This window comes from Megalobrama amblycephala, linkage group LG7, assembly GCF_018812025.1.
Source record: "Megalobrama amblycephala isolate DHTTF-2021 linkage group LG7, ASM1881202v1, whole genome shotgun sequence".
Lineage (NCBI taxonomy): Eukaryota > Metazoa > Chordata > Actinopteri > Cypriniformes > Xenocyprididae > Megalobrama > Megalobrama amblycephala.
Window position 1 is genome coordinate 16,995,221 of NC_063050.1, and position 19,324 is coordinate 17,014,544.

Sequence of the window (19,324 nt, forward strand, 5' to 3'; positions counted from 1 at the left end):
AATTTGTTGGTCTTAAAGTCTTAAAAATGCACATATGTACACCAAGGAAATCTAATTTTTTTTCGGGGGAGCATGCCCCCGTACCCCCCTAACAAACTACCTCTGTAATTATGAAACTCTGCGTACATGTTCTATAAATTCTATCTAATGAAATCTGAGGTAAACGTGTATTTCTACAAATGTGCGCACTTTGAGAGTAAAAGTTTGTACATGTAGAATGCACTGTGATCAAAAATAAAGGGGACCAAACGCGATTGAATGTAAAGGTTTGTGTCTCGTTATTCTATTAATAACTACCGATTGATTTTGCATTTATTTTAGAAATGAAGAGTTATTAGTGTCATTGTAGTCATTATTAGTGTGATATATATATATATGTATATATAATATAGCGGCCCCCTCATTTTTAGATGGGCCCCCCCAAAAATAAAATTCTGGCTACGCCACTGCCATGCACTTATAATTTTCCACAGCTCATGGGGTCTGGTTTGTGTCTACTGAAATTTTTTGTAATATTTTGCAGAGTTTCGTCAGCAGAACAATGCAAAATCACGCTAAATAACAGTAGCTACAACCCACTGAAGAGATGTTTATCCATCAGCCTTGCTTTCATTCCCGATAAAAATCAAAGATGGCGCTGCTGTGAAGAATTACAGCAGGTTATTTGCTTCACCTAAGAAGAACACCCTTTACCTGTGATAAAACCATAAAACACATAAAACTCGAGTGGATATTAAAACGCAGTGCTTTAACTGCGGTAACATAAATTTGATAGACTTAATTTCATTAAAAATGAATAATAATAGGAATAAACAAGTCCACCAAGCAGTTAGCCGTTTACGGTTGCCAAGCAACGTAGCGACTTGGCGCGTTTATTTTGGCATTTCATGATTTTATGAAGTCCGTCCTGTCAGTATTTGTCGACATTATCCATTTTATAATAATGTGTAATTTTTACGAGTTCTGAGTGCTGGGGAATTTATTATGATACGTTTTTATAAGTTTAATGAATTCGCGAAGGAATACGCGATTATGAGACCCGGGTTGCAGACACACTGTCCTGCCGCTAGAGGGCAGAAGCAGGAGGCGCTGAGCGCGGCTTCATTCATCAAGCTGAGAGAACAGCGGCGCACAGAAACTAGAGGAGACTCATCTGAAGATGCACAGATGTCCAAACTCGGAGATCAAGACGAGTAAAGCAGAAGGATTAACATTGTGAAGGTAGGATATATGACTTTTTATTTCTGAACTGAACGTTAAATCGTTGTGTTTTCCCCCTTCAAATGTATGCCTTTTTTCTGTAAAAAACAAAACAAAAACAAAAACCTTGTTTTGGCTCTATAATGGAGTATAGACTAGCCTACAACAAAGCCTATATTTTAGAAGTTTGTAACCAATTAATTCTGAGGCTGTTGTTGACCAGTGAACAGCTCTCAAAAAATAGTTTGTGCAGAATACATTTTATACATCACAGACTGTACAGTGCGTGTATTGTTTATACAATGTGAAAGATTTATTGTAAATACTTTATTATAAGTATGTGTTTGCTGATTTTAGTCAACAATGCAAACGTTTGTGATTTTACTTTGTCTGCAGTGCTTGTTTTGCCCATGACTGATCAATTAAAATCTAATCTAATCTAATTATAGTGCCATTCCTAAATAGGGAGTCACATTTTGGTTGTTCCACAAATGCATTTTAAGCATACATGCAACAAAAATATAAATATATAGCACTTCTAGAAGCTTAATGCAAGTCTGTTTATCCTTTTTTAGGCCAGTCATGTATTTATAAATTAAAAATAGTTTGATCACATGTCATTTAATAGCACACAAAGGCTGTTAACTTATAGTTTTTGTCACTCTTAACTGGGACTCATACAATAGCCAACTCCGTACTACGGACCCCAATAGTACGAAAAAAAGTGTAGTAAATTATGTTCTGTTTTAAAGAAGAACCAGTTCAGCTAAGTCTCAATTAAACATGCACAAAAATCTGAGCATTATCATAAATCCATCCCTAATGTGGCCATCTGTGAGCTTTCCCAACTTAAAAATCAGTAACTCCCAGATAACCAAGCACATTTTTGTGTCTCATCCACACGTTTCATGGAGAATGAATGGGTTGTGAATGTGTTTTCTTCGATTAAAAGCACACTTCACCCCAAAGTGAACATTTTGTTGTCATTTATTCACCCTCATGTCATTCCGACACCATAGAATTTTCTTTCTTCCATGGAACACCAAAATGAGATGTTAGGCAGAATGTGTGAGCTCTTGCTCTTAAAAATAAAGGTTCTTTATTGGCATCGATGGTTCCATGAAGAACTGTTAACATCAATGGAATCGTTCCATTCCACAAAAGGCTCTTAAAAGGGTTCTTTAGATTATTAATATGTTCTTCACACTAAGAAAAAAAGATATTTTCAGAACTGATTACTGAATGTTTAGGGAACCAAAAATGATTGTTATATGCAGTCTTAAAGGATTAGTTCACTTTCAAATGAAAATTACCCCATGATTTACTCACCCTCAAGCCATCCTAGGCGTATATATTTCTTCTTTCTGATGAACACAATTGGAGTTATATTAATAAATATCCTGACGCATCGGAGCTTTATAATGGCAGTAAGCGTTACCAAATGACTAAAAGCTGAAGAGAGTGTCTCCATCCACATCCATCCATAATAAACGTGCTCCACATGACTCCAGGGGGTTAAAGGATTAGTCCACTTTTAAATAAACTTTTCCTGATAATTTACTTACCCCCATGTCATCCAAAATGTTCATGTCTTTCTTTCGTCAGTTGAAAAGAAATGAAGGTTTTTGATGAAAACATTCCAGGATTTTTCTCCTTATAGTGGACTTCACTGGACTCCCAACGGTTGAAGGTCAAAATTACAGTTTCAGTGCAGCTTCAAAGGGCTTTAAACGATACCAGACGAGGAATTAAAGTCTTATCTAGAGAAACGATAGGTCATTTTCGAAAAAAATAAAACTGTATATGCTTTATAAACACAAGTGATCACCTTGAACGTACTTCTGCTTTCCGTATTCTTCAAAAAGTTTACGCTGTATGTTCTGTAAGTTGAATAAGGAAGGCGTAGGACATACAGCCTAAACTTTTTGAAGAATACGGAAAGCGGAAACACTGGAAAGGCGATCATTTGTGTTTATAAAGCATATACTATAAGGAGAATAATCCTGGAATGTTTTCATAAAAAACCTTAATTTATTTTTGACTGACGAAAGAAAGACATGAACATCTTGAATGACATGAGGGTGAGTAAATTATCAGGAAAAGTTTATTTAAAAGTGGACTAATCCTTTAATAAAGGCCTTCTGAATGAATGAAATATCCATATTTAACAAGTTATGAAGTAAAATATCTAGCTTCCGCCAGACCGCCTTCCGTATTCAACTTAGGAAGAAAGTGTAAAACTCTCGCAGTTCAAAATATGTCCTACGCCTTCCCTATTCAACTTACGGAAAAAGCAGTTAACCTTTTTTCTGTAAGTAGAATACGGAAGGCGGTCTGGCGAAAGCTTGATATTTTACTTCATAACTTGTTAAATATGGATATTTTTTTACACAAACGCATCGATTCACTTCAGAAGGCCTTTATTAACCCCCCGGAGCCATGTGCGCCAATGTTTACGATGGATGGATGTGGACGGAGACACTTTCTTCAGCTCATACTCGTCGGCCCCGTTCACTGCCATTATAAAGCTCGGATGCCTCAGGATATTTATTAATATTTCTCCAGTTACGTTCATCAGAAAAAAGAAAGTCAAATACACCTAGGATGGCTTGAGGGTGAGTAAAGCTTGGGCTAATTTTCATTTGAAAGTGAACTAATCCCTTAAAAATAAGTAAATAAATCTAAATAATTCTAAAAGTGTTTTTTTGCAGTGATACCATTGAAGAACCAAATTGGGGGGGAAAAGGTTCTTTTTAAGAACTTCACTGAAAGATTCTTTGACCTTTATTTTTAAGAGTGCATATAAGAATCATTTTCGGTTCCCCAAAGAAACTTTCAGTAACCAGTTCTGAAGAGAAAATTTTTTTGTCTTAGTGTGGAAAAACATTTTAATAATCAGAAGATTATAAAGAACATTTTGTCCATTGGAAAAGTTCCATGGAGCTAAAGGTTCTTCATGGAACCGCAGGCAGATGCCAATAAAAAAGTTCTTTTTTAAGAGTGTGGTATTGCTGCAAAACTGCCAAACTATGATGAATCAATGTCCTTTAAAAGTATCTTATGGAAACACATTTTCTTAATTTTGCAGCTGAGAACAGATTCTGTATTGGAGAAAGAGTATGGAAGACCCTGGTGCTCTGACAGACCAGTAATAAGAGAAGATGGGAGAAGACAACAGAAGCACCTCCACCGGCACATGGACTCTCATCCACCCGTCGGGGAGCCCTCATGACCTCATGCCGAATTATGACATCCCCCTGGACTATGAGGTCCCTGTGGACGAGATCCCGGACACGACTCAGGGACGAGCATTCTTCGTGGCCACAATCGTTATCGCGGTGGTCTTGGTCTGCATCATGCTGGTCTGCGGCGTTGGGAATTGCGTCTTTATTGCCTCATTGGCACGTTACAAAAAACTCAGGAACCTCACTAATTTACTCATCGCCAACTTGGCAGTGTCAGACTTCCTGGTGGCGATTGTGTGCTGCCCCTTTCTGGTGGATTATTATGTGGTCAAACAGCTGTCATGGGATCATGGGATTGTGCTTTGCGCCTTCATTAACTACCTTAGGACTATGTCTCTCTACGTGTCCACCAATGCCCTGCTAGCCATTGCGGTGGACAGGTGAGTTTGTCTCTCTGAGCTTGTGCTGCATGATGTTAAATGTTGTATGCAGCAGTGGGAGTTTGTTTAACGCCAGACTTTAAGAGTTGGGTCTACTCTGTTTATTAAATAATAATGGAAAATTGGTATTAGAGAATGGTGAGACAAAGTCCGAAATTGCATACTCTCTTGAGTAGGTACTTATTTTGAACAAGTAAACCGCTGAAAAAAAGTACGTTCTATATAGTATGGCTTCACTGCCATTCATAAATCCTCCCCCGTGGCCTCATGTCCATCGTATGCACACTTCAGAATCTCGCCAAAAGCATTAGGACATCCAGGGACTTTTCACCTACTCTTTTATGTGAACACAGACAGACTTAATTTGTCACATACTGTTTTTCACTTACTCTATAGTAGGAAAGTATGCGATTTCGGGTGTAGCCAAAATCTCCCATGATTCTCTGTGGCTGCATAAGAAAGTCAAAATTCAGGAATAACACACCAAATGCACATCATTAGCTTGTTAAGTTTAAAAAGATTGCTGCTTTATGAGAAATTGTCATTTTCTATGAATAGTGTATAAAATAGTGCCTGAAATTAGTGATTTTGAATTTAATTTTGAAAGAAATTAATACTTTTATTTAGCAAAGACTCATTCAATTAATCAAAAGTGACAGTAAAAACATTTATAATGTTCCAAGAAATGCTGTTCTTTTTAAACTTTCTATTCATCAAATAATCCTGAAAAACAAAATGTATCATGTTTTCCACAAAGATGAATCAACTCCTTTCAACATTGAGAATAATCATAAATGTTTCTTGAGCATCAAATCAGCATATTAGAATGATTTCTGAAGGATCATGTGACACTGAAGACTGGAGTAATGATGCTGAAAATTCAGCTTTGATCACAGGAATAAATTACAGTTACAATATATTAAAATTAAATTTTAATTGAATTTATTGTATAAATTACAATATATAATTTAATTTATTGTATAAATTACAATATATTCAAATACAAAACAGTTATTTTAAATTGCATTAATATTTCATGATATTACTGTTTTACTGTATTTTTTTTTATTGCATAAGAGAAAAGCATTCAAAAATCACATAAACCGCAAATGTTTGAACAGTAGTGTTAATAATGTTAATATTAAATGGCAATTTTGCCTAAATTAACAACAGCGATCACTGTTATGCAGCTTTTTAATGTGTATTTCCAAAATAGCTTTAAAAAAAAAAACGTTAGTAAAAAAAGTTGGGGTTCGTTCTTTGTACCTCACTTCATATATCTGAGACAGATGCCAGATCTTCTACTGGTGATAATTGATCTCTGGTTAATTTGGTTCTTCAAACGAATTTGTGGATTTGATTTAAAAATATCAATGGAAGGGACTGAACGAAAATCACTTGAGCAAATTCATATTTATGACTTCCTATCTTAAAAGCAGGAATTTTTGCAGAAGGAATTGAAGGCAGGATTAAAGACTTAAGCAGTTCAGATTTATGAGAGACTCGAGTAGTATACACAGTTTGGATGAGGTGCAGAAGTCATTCATACATTGGGAGCACATGCTTTCTGAGGTGTGAGGAATTGCACTGCGCTTGCATCATATTTGGCCATTTACAGAGGCTAAGCTAGCTAATTAGCATGTCAATATTTGAATGGCCAGGGAGAACATGATGTATATTTAGCCTCCAGCAACAGCTCAAATCGAGGCTTTAGATGTCAACTGACAGGTTTGCTAGCATGTCATGAAATCAGCATCTGGCACACAGTATATCCAACAGTGTCGTCGCTTTTAAAGATCTTAATGAAACCCATTAGTCAGTCCCTCCTGCAGTTTGGTTATTTTTGAGCTATCAATTCTTAAGCACATTGTAGCAAATAACAGGACAGATATTCTCTTTAAAATGACGATAAAACTGAATGAGCTGCCCACTAAAGCAGCTGGACACCGTGATTTTGCCAAGTAAGACATGTTCCTGGATCAACATATTTTGTTGATCCTGGAACAACATTCCTGTTCCAGAACCCATAACCCATTCCATAACCCTACTCATAAACCTAATCCATAACTTATCCCTAAAATCAGAGGGGGAAGATAGGTGAATAACATTGATGCAAAAGTACCTAACCCTGGTTGCAAGCCTAAACTTGACATAAACGTTAAACTTGTCCCTCAAATCTGATTGATTGATCGGAATGTTGTTCCAGGATCAACAAAGATGTGATCCAGGAACATCGCGTACTTGGTGAAATCACATTCCCCTAAGGAAGCTACCTTCTAAGACGACATCCTAACTTACATTAAGCCTTGAAGGTTAAATGTATTGCTATAGAGATTGAGAAAATGACACTTTAATAAGCATTATAACACATAGCACGCTAGGCTAAGGGGCCTTTTACACAACAATGGCATTTTGGTGGCCTGAAAATGCAAACTTTTGAAAACGGGTTTTACAGGGCAAGTTTTTGAAACAATACCGTTATCGTCTAAAAACGGTGACATCGTCAAAACGGGAAGCCGTTTTCGCGGATCCGTGTGAACGGGGATTGTTGCCGCCTGTATGCAAAAAAATGTGAAGGAAATTTTTCTTCACTATTTTATTCATATTTTCAGTATTGAATGAATAATATTTGTAATTGTGGATGGATTATTTTTACTGAGCTCATTGCAATGCATTGTGGGACTGTCTTCTCCATATAATTTAGCATTTGGCCAAAAGAAGTTACCTGGGACAGACTGTAATGCCTTCAAATGCTCCCTACTTAGGCAGCTCACTAGGTTTGGAACAGAGCCGCTGTCGTATCTTACAATGCCATTCGTGAAATCATCCAACCTGTCGCTCCAAGCAGTTTCCCATGAATTCTGACTTCTTAACTGGGACCTTGCCAAGTAGCACAGATGATACATATCAATAGTAAATTTAATAAAGTAAATAAGTCTTTAGTCCTCCCATGCTTCACAGTAACCGCATGTATTTGCGGCAAAAGTACATTCTGTTCACTCCTGCCGATCTAGCAGAGGCTCCGCTCCCTATTGCAGTATTGCAAAGGTTTCCTATGGGAAGAACGGAATTCTTTGGAACATAAGAATTTCAAGTTACATACAGATGAATTAACAAATTACATTTTTATTTAAAATTATTACAGAGAGTGCGACGGATCTCACCACATGAGACAAAACAAGAAGAGCCTTAGGCAAAGATGTGCTGTTAATCAAAACGGACAGAGTATAAATGGGTAGAAATAGTGCTGTACCTTTGATTTAGAGAGCAAGAGATGGAGGAGCCTGTTATTCACCATGAATGTCAAAAGGTCATGGAATATCTCATTAAGGACAGGGAGCAGTGATCAGATCAGACAGAGAGATCAGAGAGTCGGTGTGTTAATAGACCGCTGTGTGCCAGACTGATAATCCTGATTCATTTTCCGTTTTTGGACGGTTCTGAGGATTTGAGCCTTGAACAGAGATGTTTAATACAGATCTATCACAAACACCAGATCCACTCTAAATGCTCACAGTTTCCTGATCCAGATTCAAATCCAGATCCAGTCCAAGCGCTAGATTTGGGCAATAGTCAGAATGTAAGAACTGGCTAGTTTTATTGGGATTAAAGGATGTGGAATTTCCTGCATTTTAATTAAGAGAAATTTAATCAGGTAATGCCATTTTAGAAAATGTAATATTAATATTTTTGGATATTTAATAATGTAAAATATATGAGAGCATATATTAAAGTGTGTGTGTTATAGTTTCTATAAGCTAAATTTCAAACAGAAAGACAAACCTTCCCTTTCTAGTAAAAAAAAAAAGACTAGTTTGAGTCATAATTTTTTTGAATTTCAGTTATTTTTAACTGAATTGTAAATGTAATTAAATTTCATTTTAATATGCTTTCTTGAAAGTGCAAAAACAAATATTTATGCATCATATATGTACATAAGCAGGATAATTTAGGCAACTTTACATCTCCAATATGTCCATTTTTCCAGAGTAATTCATAAAAGCTTATGAGCTCATATGAGCTTAATAAAATATGATCCTTACATTTTTGCTTTTTGTCTCTGGAACATTGTCCTTTACTTCTTGGCAACTGTTACTGATTTGCACTTTAAAAGATGTATTTTTGTCTTATTTTGCAATAAAATTATTAAAAAATAAATAAAACGTATTACTTGAGAAGCCACACTGCCGAAGATATTAACACCTCTTTAATTTTGTCTTACTGCAATGGTAATAGTTTTCACTTGTTTTAAATATAAACAACTAAAAAAATAAGTAACACAAAGTACATTTCTATTTAAAGGGATAGTTCACCCAAAAATGAAAATTTGATGTTTATCTGCTTACCCCCAGTGCATCCAAGATGTAGGTGACTTTGTTTCTTCAGTAGAACACAAATGATGATTTTTAACTCCAACCGCTGCCGTCTGTCAGTGGTATAATGCAAGTCAGCGGGAACTTGGACTATAAGAGTAAATAAAACACGACAGACAAATCCAAATTAAACCCTGCGGCTCGTGACGACACATTGATGTCTTAAGACACGAAACGACCGGTTTGTGCGAGAAACCGAACAGTATTAGTGGTGTATTAGAGGTAAAAAATTATATAAATACTGTTCGGTTTCTCGCACAAACCGATCGTTTCTTGTCTTAGGACATCAATGTGTCGTCACAAGCTGCAGGGTTTAATTTGGACTTGTCTAAGCAAGTTTTATTTACTGTTATTGTAGAAGTTCCCATCCACTAGCATTATTTGACTGACAGACGGCAGCGGTTGGAGTTAAAAATCATCATTTGTGTTCTACTGAAGAAACAAAGTCACCTACATCTTGGATGCTCTGGTGGTAAGCAGATAAACATCAAATTTTCATTTTTGGGTGAACTATCCCTTTAAGACAATTTTGAAAAATAAAAAGCAAACAATGTTGCTTTTCAAGTAGATTTAATTGCTTTAAGCATTTTGGGATTTTTTACTGAAAAATGAGTCAAAAAATAATTCAGAGATAAATTGCCACGCTTCATAAAACTATGGAAGCTTGTTTCTGTCACTGAAAAAAAAAAGTAATTATGACTTTTTATCTCACAGTTTACATCTTTTTTTTTTTTTGAATTTCATGATATAAACTTGCAATTGCGAGTTATAAAGTAAGAATTGCGGGATATAAACTCTATAAATTATGTGTTTATATCTTGCAATATAATACGCAATTGTGAGTTATAAAGTCTGTCTTTTTTTTCCTCAGAATGGGACTTTATGACTTGCAATTGAGTTTATATCTTACAATTCTGAGAAAAGAAGAATTGCAAGTTATAAACTCAAATTTGCTAGAAAAAAAGTCTATAACTTGCAATTCTGACTTTATTTCTCGTAATTGTGAGTTTATATCACGTAATTCTGACATTATAAGAAAGAAAAGAAGTCAGGAATGTGAGATGTAAACTCGCAATTGTAAGAAAAATGTCAGCATTGTAAGATAAAAAGTCACGATTACTGTACCTTTCTTATTTTTTATTTAGTGGTGGAAACAAACTTCCATACAAAAAAGTTTTTTCTATGTTACAAATAATTATGTGCATCTCCATTCATGCAGTTATCTCAAAGTTTTCTGTATTCAACAGGTACATGGCTATCGTTCATCCTCTGAAGCCCCGTATGAAGTTTCAAACAGCGTACTGGCTCATTTTTGGGGTTTGGATTATCCCAGTTCTCATCGCGGTACCGTCGGCCTACTTCGCCACAGAACACGAGTACCCGCACAGCGCGCTCGGCCACGACAAAAAGATCTTCTGCGCCCAGATCTGGTCTGCGGACCAGCAGCTCATGTATCGCTCCTACTTCCTCTTCATCTTCATCGTGGAGTTCTTGGGGCCCGTGGTCACCATGTCAGTCTGCTACGCGCGAATCTCAAGAGAGCTTTGGTTCAAGAACGTCCCGGGATTTCCGACGGACCAGCTGCGTAAACGACTACGGGGTCGGCGCAGAACGGTCGTGGCACTGATCGCGGTTCTGGTGGCGTACGTGTTGTGCTGGGCGCCCTATTACAGTTTCACGCTTCTGCGCGATTTCTACCCGGCGCTGATTACGCGCGGCCGTAACTCGCTGGTTGTTTTCTACATCATCGAGTGCATCGCTATGAGCAACGGGGTCATTAACACTCTGTGTTTTGTGAGCGTTAGGAACAGTGGTGTAAAGTGCCTCAGAGCCGTCAAACTTGCTAACTGGCGCTCGATAACGAGGGCGATTGTTGGCAAGATGGCGGAAGACGACATTAGGACTTCATCCTTGAGAGTGACCGAGGATGTGGAATGTACACAAATAAAGTGAAGGGATGAGACGGAAAAATACATTAAAGGTTTGGAAGGATCCGCACAGCATGAACGTATAAATTACAGGCCCAAATAAATTAAGAAGAGCCAAAAGAATTACCAATGGAAAAGGTTCAGATCACGTAACTTATGTGGTTCAGCCAACTGTTGACACTGATGAGAGACTGAAGTCATTTATGAGCAACATGAAAGAAAATGCTCCCAGATTAATATATTTATTGCTTCAAAAGACCCACTTCATGCCAACAAGCATTTTCAGTGATCGGACCAAACGTTCTGTGATCAATGTAGGTTATAGAGCAGAAGTTATGTTGCTGGCTTTAAACCTTGAGTTAACAGATTTGAACAAAAGTGCCAAATAAAATTTTTAAAAACACATTTTTGCTAACCCTAAACTCCAAAAACGTACCTACATACATTTCACTGCAGATTCCAGCTGAAATTATCACTAGTGCCAATAAAACACCAACAACTTTTATTCCTTTTCACAAAAAATTATGATTTCAGGGGAAGATTTTCCATTAATTTTTGCCCGTTTCCTTACACAATATACGTTTTGACCTAAAAACACTTTTACCATAATACATGCTTTGTAAACTAATACATTTTGACGTTTGCATCACATAACACACAGCTTTATATATACAGCTTTTCTGATGAAGTAAACTTGCTCGGTAGCTCACCTGATACAGCATTGCACTTGCGTTATTGAGTCACAATAAAAAAGCTCAAAGACTAAACTAAAATGGCACAGTTGCTTCAGCAAATGCGTTTTTGTGTCATGTCTGCTTTTGTAAACTACGCAGACCCACACATGACACACAGGGGGAAGAAAGTAAATTGTGAGCACATTTACTAATTCGTTCCTTCGATTTACTAAATCGTGCGCAAAATTTACTAATTCGTTCCCTCGATTTACTAAATCGTGCGCAAAATTTACTAATTCGATCCCTCGATTTACTAAATCGTGCGCAAAATTTACTAATTTGTTCCCTCGATTTACTAAATCGTGCGCAAAATTTATTAATTCGTTCCCTCGATTTACTAAATCGTGCGCAAAATGTACTAATTCGTTCTCTCGATTTACTAAATCGTGCGCAAAATGTACTAATTCGTTCCCTCGATTTACTAAATCGTGCGCAAAATTTACTAATTCGTTCCCTCGATTTACTAAATCGTGCGCAAAATGTATTAATTCGTTCCCTCGATTTACTAAATTGTGCGCAAAATGTACTAATTCGTTCTCTCGATTTACTAAATCGTGCGCAAAATTTACTAATTCGTTCCCTCGATTTACTAAATCGTGCGCAAAATTTACTAATTCGTTCCCTCGATTTACTAAATTATGCTCAAAATTTACTAATTCGTTCCCTCGATTTACTAATTAGTTCCCTCGATTTACTAAATCGTGCGCAAAATTTACTAATTCGTTCCCTCGATTTACTAAATCGTGCGCAAAATTTACTCATTCGTTCCCTCGATTTACTAAATCGTGCGCAAAATTTACTAATTCATTCCCTCGATTTACTAAATCGTGCGCAAAATTTACTAATTCGTTCCCTCGATTTACTAATTCATTCCCTCGATTTACTAAATCATGCGCAAAATTTACTAATTCGTTCCCTCGATTTACTAATTTGTTCCCTCGATTTACTAAATTTTGCACTCGAGGAAATTAGCAAATTGAGGGAACGGAATAGAAAATTGTGCGCACAATTTAGTAAATCGAGGGAATGAATTAGTATATTTTGCGCTCGATGTAGCCAACTATTTTTTTTCCTGCATGTCATGTGCGGGGCTCCATAGTTAACACTATCGGTTAGATTTAATTTAGGTGGAATGTTATTTAATAACCTTTTAGTGCCACTTGACGGATATTTCAACTGCAGCAATAAAATCTGTTTCAGATAAAACTAATGCTTCTAGCGTCACTCACTGGACATTTCACTTTGAATGTGTCGCGTGGAAAAAGCAATGTAATATTTTGCTGACATTTTGCATCAGGCACGTTTTTCCAATGAAACTGGGTTGCCAATTAACTAGTAACTTGGCTCTTCCATGAATAAGAGTAAAGTGTAAATAAAGCATTTGTGATACAGTTTGCAGTTGTTCCTTGACCTCAAAAACAGGGTTTGTATTAACCATTTTCTGTTAAGTGTTTAATAAGTTTAATGATGAAGTTTTCAAAAAGCGTCTGCTAGTTCTGTTTAGGGTGCCCAGGTACAAAAATTATCAAATGCACTGCATTTTCACATTTTGATGGTGCATACAGTCGTCTATTTTGTTTTATTTCATTTTTCTTATATTTTGTAGTATTTTTAAAGTGACCCCAAACAGAAATGTTTTGTAACTATATTGGAAAACAACAGTCACATCTGGAGTCTGGAATAACATTCTGGATGCAACAGCTACAAAGTTAAAGCTACAATAACATCTGCCTACTGGGTTTTCTCTAGATCAGAGAAACGTGAAAAGACTTTGAAGGGTAATTCAGAGGTTAATTTACAAATTACAATTGTTATTAATCTGGGAACTTAAAAATAAATAAACAGTAAAGTAAATGAAAAAGGAACTTGAAAGAAACTCAGTTTCCTTGTGTTCAATCCAAAACACACATGTGCACACTTGGGTACAACATGCACTTTTGTGTCAGATCGATAAAAAGACTTTCCGTACATGACATTCTGAGTCGGTTTAACACACTGAGCAAATAGAAAAACACGAGCAGGCCGCTTGGGAGAAGTAAATGGTGTGCGAATTGCCGTGTAACGGGTCGAGCCTTCATTAGAGGAACAATGGGTCTCCTCGCACACCATTAATTAGGAATTGTCCCTGTGTACCTGACTCTGAAAAACACATTCGTTCTGTTCCCAGTCAACTGCCCACGTAGGCAGCAATTTAAGATGATACATTGCCTCTTGAAGACCATTTTAAAGCAGAATAGCATGCTCCTTTGAAGAAAAGGCAATCCCATAATGCATTGCACAAGCTCTTTGAAAAACTAAATTCAAGATGGTGAGGAAATATGTTGATACAAAAAAATATTTACTGACTAATTATTGAAATTAAATGAACTGTAATGGACAATAATTAAAAATGGACTACTATACACAGAATTTTGGTTTTGGTGATGTTATGCTGCATTCATGTTGTAATTACAGAAATTAACCTGTGACTTTTTACACATGGTACAAGTTAGAGCACTCAAAAAAGTTCAATGTTTTAAACATAGATATGTATAGATTCCTCATTCCACCGGCCCAGACATGTCGTCAGCGCCATCTTGCAATGGTCAGGGTGTCGCATAGACTGTAAAAAAAGATGGACGACGCACCTTCACTCTCTTCCATTGTACTAGTAACTGAAGCCGCCAATGTGCCAATATGGCGCTGACATATAGTAATTGTAATATGTGTCGGGTGTGCAAATAACAACATGATAAAGATCAAACCGGACTTCATATATTTATAATGAAATGGCAATCGCGAGATGAATCCTATCGATTCCACTTGGGTAAAATTTCCATGAGTGTCCATTGAAAAACAAACAACAGCACTTTTTGTCCACAAAAGTGTTAATATTGATATATTATCCATTGTTTGCATCACATTTCTCCTGTATGATCTACTCTACATCATCGTTCTTCAAGAAATTATGCAACCTGAGCAGCTTATGTTGTAAAGCTGTACATGATCGTATATATCTCACAAACAAATGAGTCAAACACAGCAAAGATACCAAATTCAGCTGAGGTAACATGACAGCTCACAGACAGCAGTGGCAATCCACCTGTCACTCATGTGGCCACGCCCTTAATAATGCAGAACTTTAAGGCTTAATATAATTTAAAAGGATGAGTTATAAAAAAAATTCACCTCCCTCAGAGTTGTCATGAAGGGCAAAATTAGCTGTATAGACTAAAACCACAATTTGATCCAGGCTATAAACATGTTTTTTTCTGCTGTAAAGTTGGGCATTTTAACATGGGACTCAATGAGATTCTGCTCTCTTTTGGAGCCTATTCCTAGTGGCCAGTTGATGAATTGCAGTTTAAGTCACTTCCCTATTGGCTTCAAGAGAAACTGGGAGAGGTTGCCGCTTGATTGTCACTCACAATAAGAATCAATGACGTCATCACATCGCGGAGCTGGTTGTGAAACCGCTGAGATTTAAGTTCCCGAATAAATGGGATAACCTTTCACAGGTGAGAATGTGGTGTTGTTTTTTTTAATATGTATTAACTCAATATTACTTGTTTTTATGGTACTTTTACTATGTAAACTTTTTATTGTGTCAGCTGACAAATAAATCATCTTGTATTGTTTAATTTAGCGAAATCATACGCTAAAGTCTATTTCAGATAGATATTCACACATTCAACAACTGCAGGCTTCAACTTGCTCTCGAATGTTCATGGATCGCTCCAATATGGCGGACGGCTTTCTCATAGCGGCCCAGTGAAACGGTCATTAAAGGTACAATATGTAATATTTTCTGTCCGCTAGAGGTCGCTAGAAGCCTATTCAAAACAAAGGTGTAGCTTGATGACGGCAAGTTTAAACACGGAATCGTGGTCTTCACCTCAACAGCTGGCAGAAAATAAATAGGGATTGGAGTCGTGAAGAAATCATGTTCATGAATGCGATTATTAACCCTTAAATGCATGACTGTTTCACCAATCATTCTTACATATTTGGGTCTTTATCGACCCGGATCAATATCTAGCATGGAAGGATCTCTACCTGTCGCGATAATATAAAACTCCTCTGATATTAGAGTAACAATTACAGAAGAATAAAATAAAGCATATTTTGTTACCTTTTGGAGCTTGAAAGGACTCAGTTTGAGCAGATGATTTATGCCATCATCATTGTCCTCGTCAGAGCTCATTTCCCACTAAATTCAGCAAATAATAGGCTAGTTTTATGTTTGAGGTCATGAATATGAGCCCATTCGCGATCTCAAACGTATTCTCAAAACTATATAAATTTTCAACATCTTCAAAATCAATATTTCGATCGCTAACAGCTTCACCAGATCAATCCAGTAACAGTTACAGTCATATTTGATACCGTTCAGTACTTGCTTTGCAGTAAATCGCTGAGCCATTTCATGTTTTTCTTATTCTTTTGTTTTCTGTCTGAATGAGTCGTCACTTCAGCATTGTGTATCAGACATCAGACAAGGTGAACTGCACTTAATCCGTCATCTAAGATTTAATTATTGTTTTGCAGAAAAAATATACTTACACTCATACACACCTCGGGTCGTTTGCGACCCTATACAATTTTTACAAAAAATGAATACAAAAATAGGCATTCTTTTATAATTGTATGATTTTTTTTTTCTTGTTATATTCTTTATAATAAATTGATTGAGGAATACCAAGAAGGTTGATGTCTAACTTTAAAAAATGGACGAGGAGGAGGGTAGTGAATGATGTCCTGGGTCACTAAAGACCCGAGGTATGCATTTAAGGGTTAACGTTTCTGTAGTATGAAGCAGAGCAGGACCGAGTGTTGTGGGAGCTGAACGAGGCCGCTGGAGCGATTGCACAACACACGCCTCAAGAGCAGCAGATATTTTATTATGCCACAGTCGCCGGCGCCACTTCCGCTTTTCCGGTCATGAGTATGAGGTAACACAGCTCTGTTTATCATATTAGATACTTTTGACTGTGTTGAAAATTATGTTATAACGTTACTCTGTGCGTTCGTTCGGCGGCTGCTGTGAGACGCTGTTAGATCGATATTAGATTATCATATTAAATATTGGATGGCTTGTGTTGATAAATGGCATGCAATTAATTGTAAAACGTATTGTATGATGAGAAAATGCTGTATTACTGTTACTAAAAATAAAGCTGCATCTGATTATGCTATGTTAGCTACTTCACAAAATAGTGTCTTTCTCTGAGGCATGGTAAAGCATGGTACTCGCAAATAAATCAAGAAAATTAGATTTAAACAATAAGACTAAACTAAATAACAAGCTATATAACAATTAGTTTTCTTTCTATAAATATATCAAAACAGTTGTTCCCTTGTCTAATAAAACATGTAATATTTTAAAGCGTCTTTGGTGTTTCCATGGTTTCTACAAAATAAAACCGAGGGTAATGCGGGTATGACGCCATTGACAGCCTTGGTTAAAATTGCAATTTTCTCATGATTTACAAATAGTTGGAAACATTTGGGATATTGTAAGTACTCAATTGAACAAAATATATAACACTGGCCTAGTGGTTTTTGGATATTTTACTGCAAAAATATTACATATTGCACCTTTATTGAGGCATCTAACTAGGCCTATATCTAATGTTGTAATTATGAGTTTTACAAGGAGGTCGTAATCTCGAAATTACTGTAATTTCAAACTGGCGTGAAAGCATAGGCTCTATCCTACCAAAACTTAACAAACTTAGTTGAGTCTAACGTTACCTTCCATGATTAGCATTATTTGCTTATTGTGAGGTTCAATCTAATTTAGGATGAACTTGAAATTGATGTAAACAGCTCACCCTTTCGGAAAATTTTGTGCCTCATTCATGATAAAGAGAACAAATTTTCAGAGTAAGGGGCCATTTACATGACAACCAAAAACTGAAAACCTTTTATGCGTTTTGGCCGTTCATTTACACCACAACGGCGTTTTGGGGGCCTGAAACTTTTGAAAACGGGTTTCAAAGTGCACAATACCATTATCGTATCAGTGAAAACTATTTGTTCTACTTGTGCGTCATTGAGTGAACAGGGTCAGTGTCGCAGAACTGAGAAATCTCACAGCATATAGAGAACATCACACAACTGATTATGGTGCACAACAAAAACTATGCATTAACAGGCGTACAACGTTTACTTTAAATCGAGTCGAGCGCTGACAAGAGTGCTTTATCACTTTACCGAGCTTATGAGAAAAACAGACGCGTTTTCTTTAACGGTTTGGCGACTCCTGCTCTTGGGGCTGGAATACATGGCTCTCGGCACAAAAAGATAACCTCCCAATTCTCCTAAAACGCTAAATGCTATAAACAGATCGAACCACAATGTCTCTATTTACCTCCCTTCTCATGGAGACTGATGCTGATTTATAAACCGGCAGCTTCAGGGCAGCTGGAACCGTTCAAAACCAGTAAAACCCGCTGATTTACGTACAAACATATGATAGGCTACCATTCAAAAGCTTGGGGTCGATGAGATATGATGCGACAAATTAATCAAAAGTGACAGAAAATATATTTATAATATTACAAGATTTCTATTTGCTGTTCTTTTGAACTTTCTATTTAGCCTATCTAAGAATCCTGAAAAAAATGTATCACGGTTTCCACAGAAATATGAAGCAGCACAACTGTTTTCAACATTGATAATAATAAAAGTTTCTTGAGCATCAAATCATCATATTAGAATGATTTCTGAAGGATCATGTGACACTCAATGATGCTGAAAAATGATCACAGGAATAAATTACTTTTTAAAATATATTCACATAGAAAAGAGATATTTTAAATTGTAATACTGTTACAGATTTTACAGTATTTTTGATCAAATAAAAGCAGTCTTGGTGAGCAGAAGAGACTTCTTCCAAAAACTAAATTCTTACTAACACCAAATTTTTGAACTAGACTGTATATACACACAACTAAACTGTTTGACTGCCATTGTTTAGAGTTGTTTTATGGGTGCTTAATAATGTTTTTGTGCTGCACGTAAAATATAAACCCTTACGGTTTGAATGGGGTTTCAGGATGTTCCAGGATCAAGTTATTTATTTGTGACTCAAACTGTGAACATTTACACACATCACCCAGCACTGTCCATCCAAGATAAACTTTATTTGACCAGAAAAACCCCATTTTTTTTTAGTTATCTGTTTAAAACCACAATTAAATCTTCCTCAAAATCAGCAGTTCTCAACTTGCTTTGCTTTACCAATTATACATTGGATCCAATGTGCAACCAAACACAGTACAAAAATAGTTATTCATACAAAAGTAAACAAACAAACAAAAAAATCCTTGAAATAAACATTAAATATGTATTAAAATTAACACAAACTGCATAGGACTATGAATATGAAAATATGACAGGCATTTTTCTTTCCTTTTAAAAGTTAAAAATCCAAATTAAATTTGCAAACCTAAGTCAACCAACCCAAAATGAATCAAAATA

At 36.3% G+C, this 19,324-nt stretch overlaps 1 protein-coding gene across 1 annotated transcript; it reads left to right on the forward strand.

Annotated features, from left to right (window-relative positions):
• The first annotated feature begins 70 nt into the window (after window positions 1–70).
• prokr1a (prokineticin receptor 1a) lies at window positions 71–12,126 on the forward strand. Its single transcript, XM_048196195.1, has 3 exons — window positions 71–1,221; window positions 4,289–4,825; window positions 10,446–12,126. Exons 2-3 carry the CDS (start codon window positions 4,362–4,364, stop codon window positions 11,149–11,151), a joined length of 1,170 nt encoding a protein of 389 aa, XP_048052152.1. The 5' UTR covers window positions 71–1,221; window positions 4,289–4,361; the 3' UTR covers window positions 11,152–12,126.
• The last annotated feature ends 7,198 nt before the right edge of the window (window positions 12,127–19,324 follow it).

Bases quoted from the DNA above. Each gene is read 5' to 3' on its own strand.
- prokr1a (XM_048196195.1), top strand. From the start codon at position 4,362: ATGGGAGAAGACAACAGAAGCACCTCCACCGGCACATGGACTCTCATC. The intron at 4,826-10,445 runs GTGAGTTTGTCT...TGTATTCAACAG, and splicing joins CTAGCCATTGCGGTGGACAG to GTACATGGCTATCGTTCATC.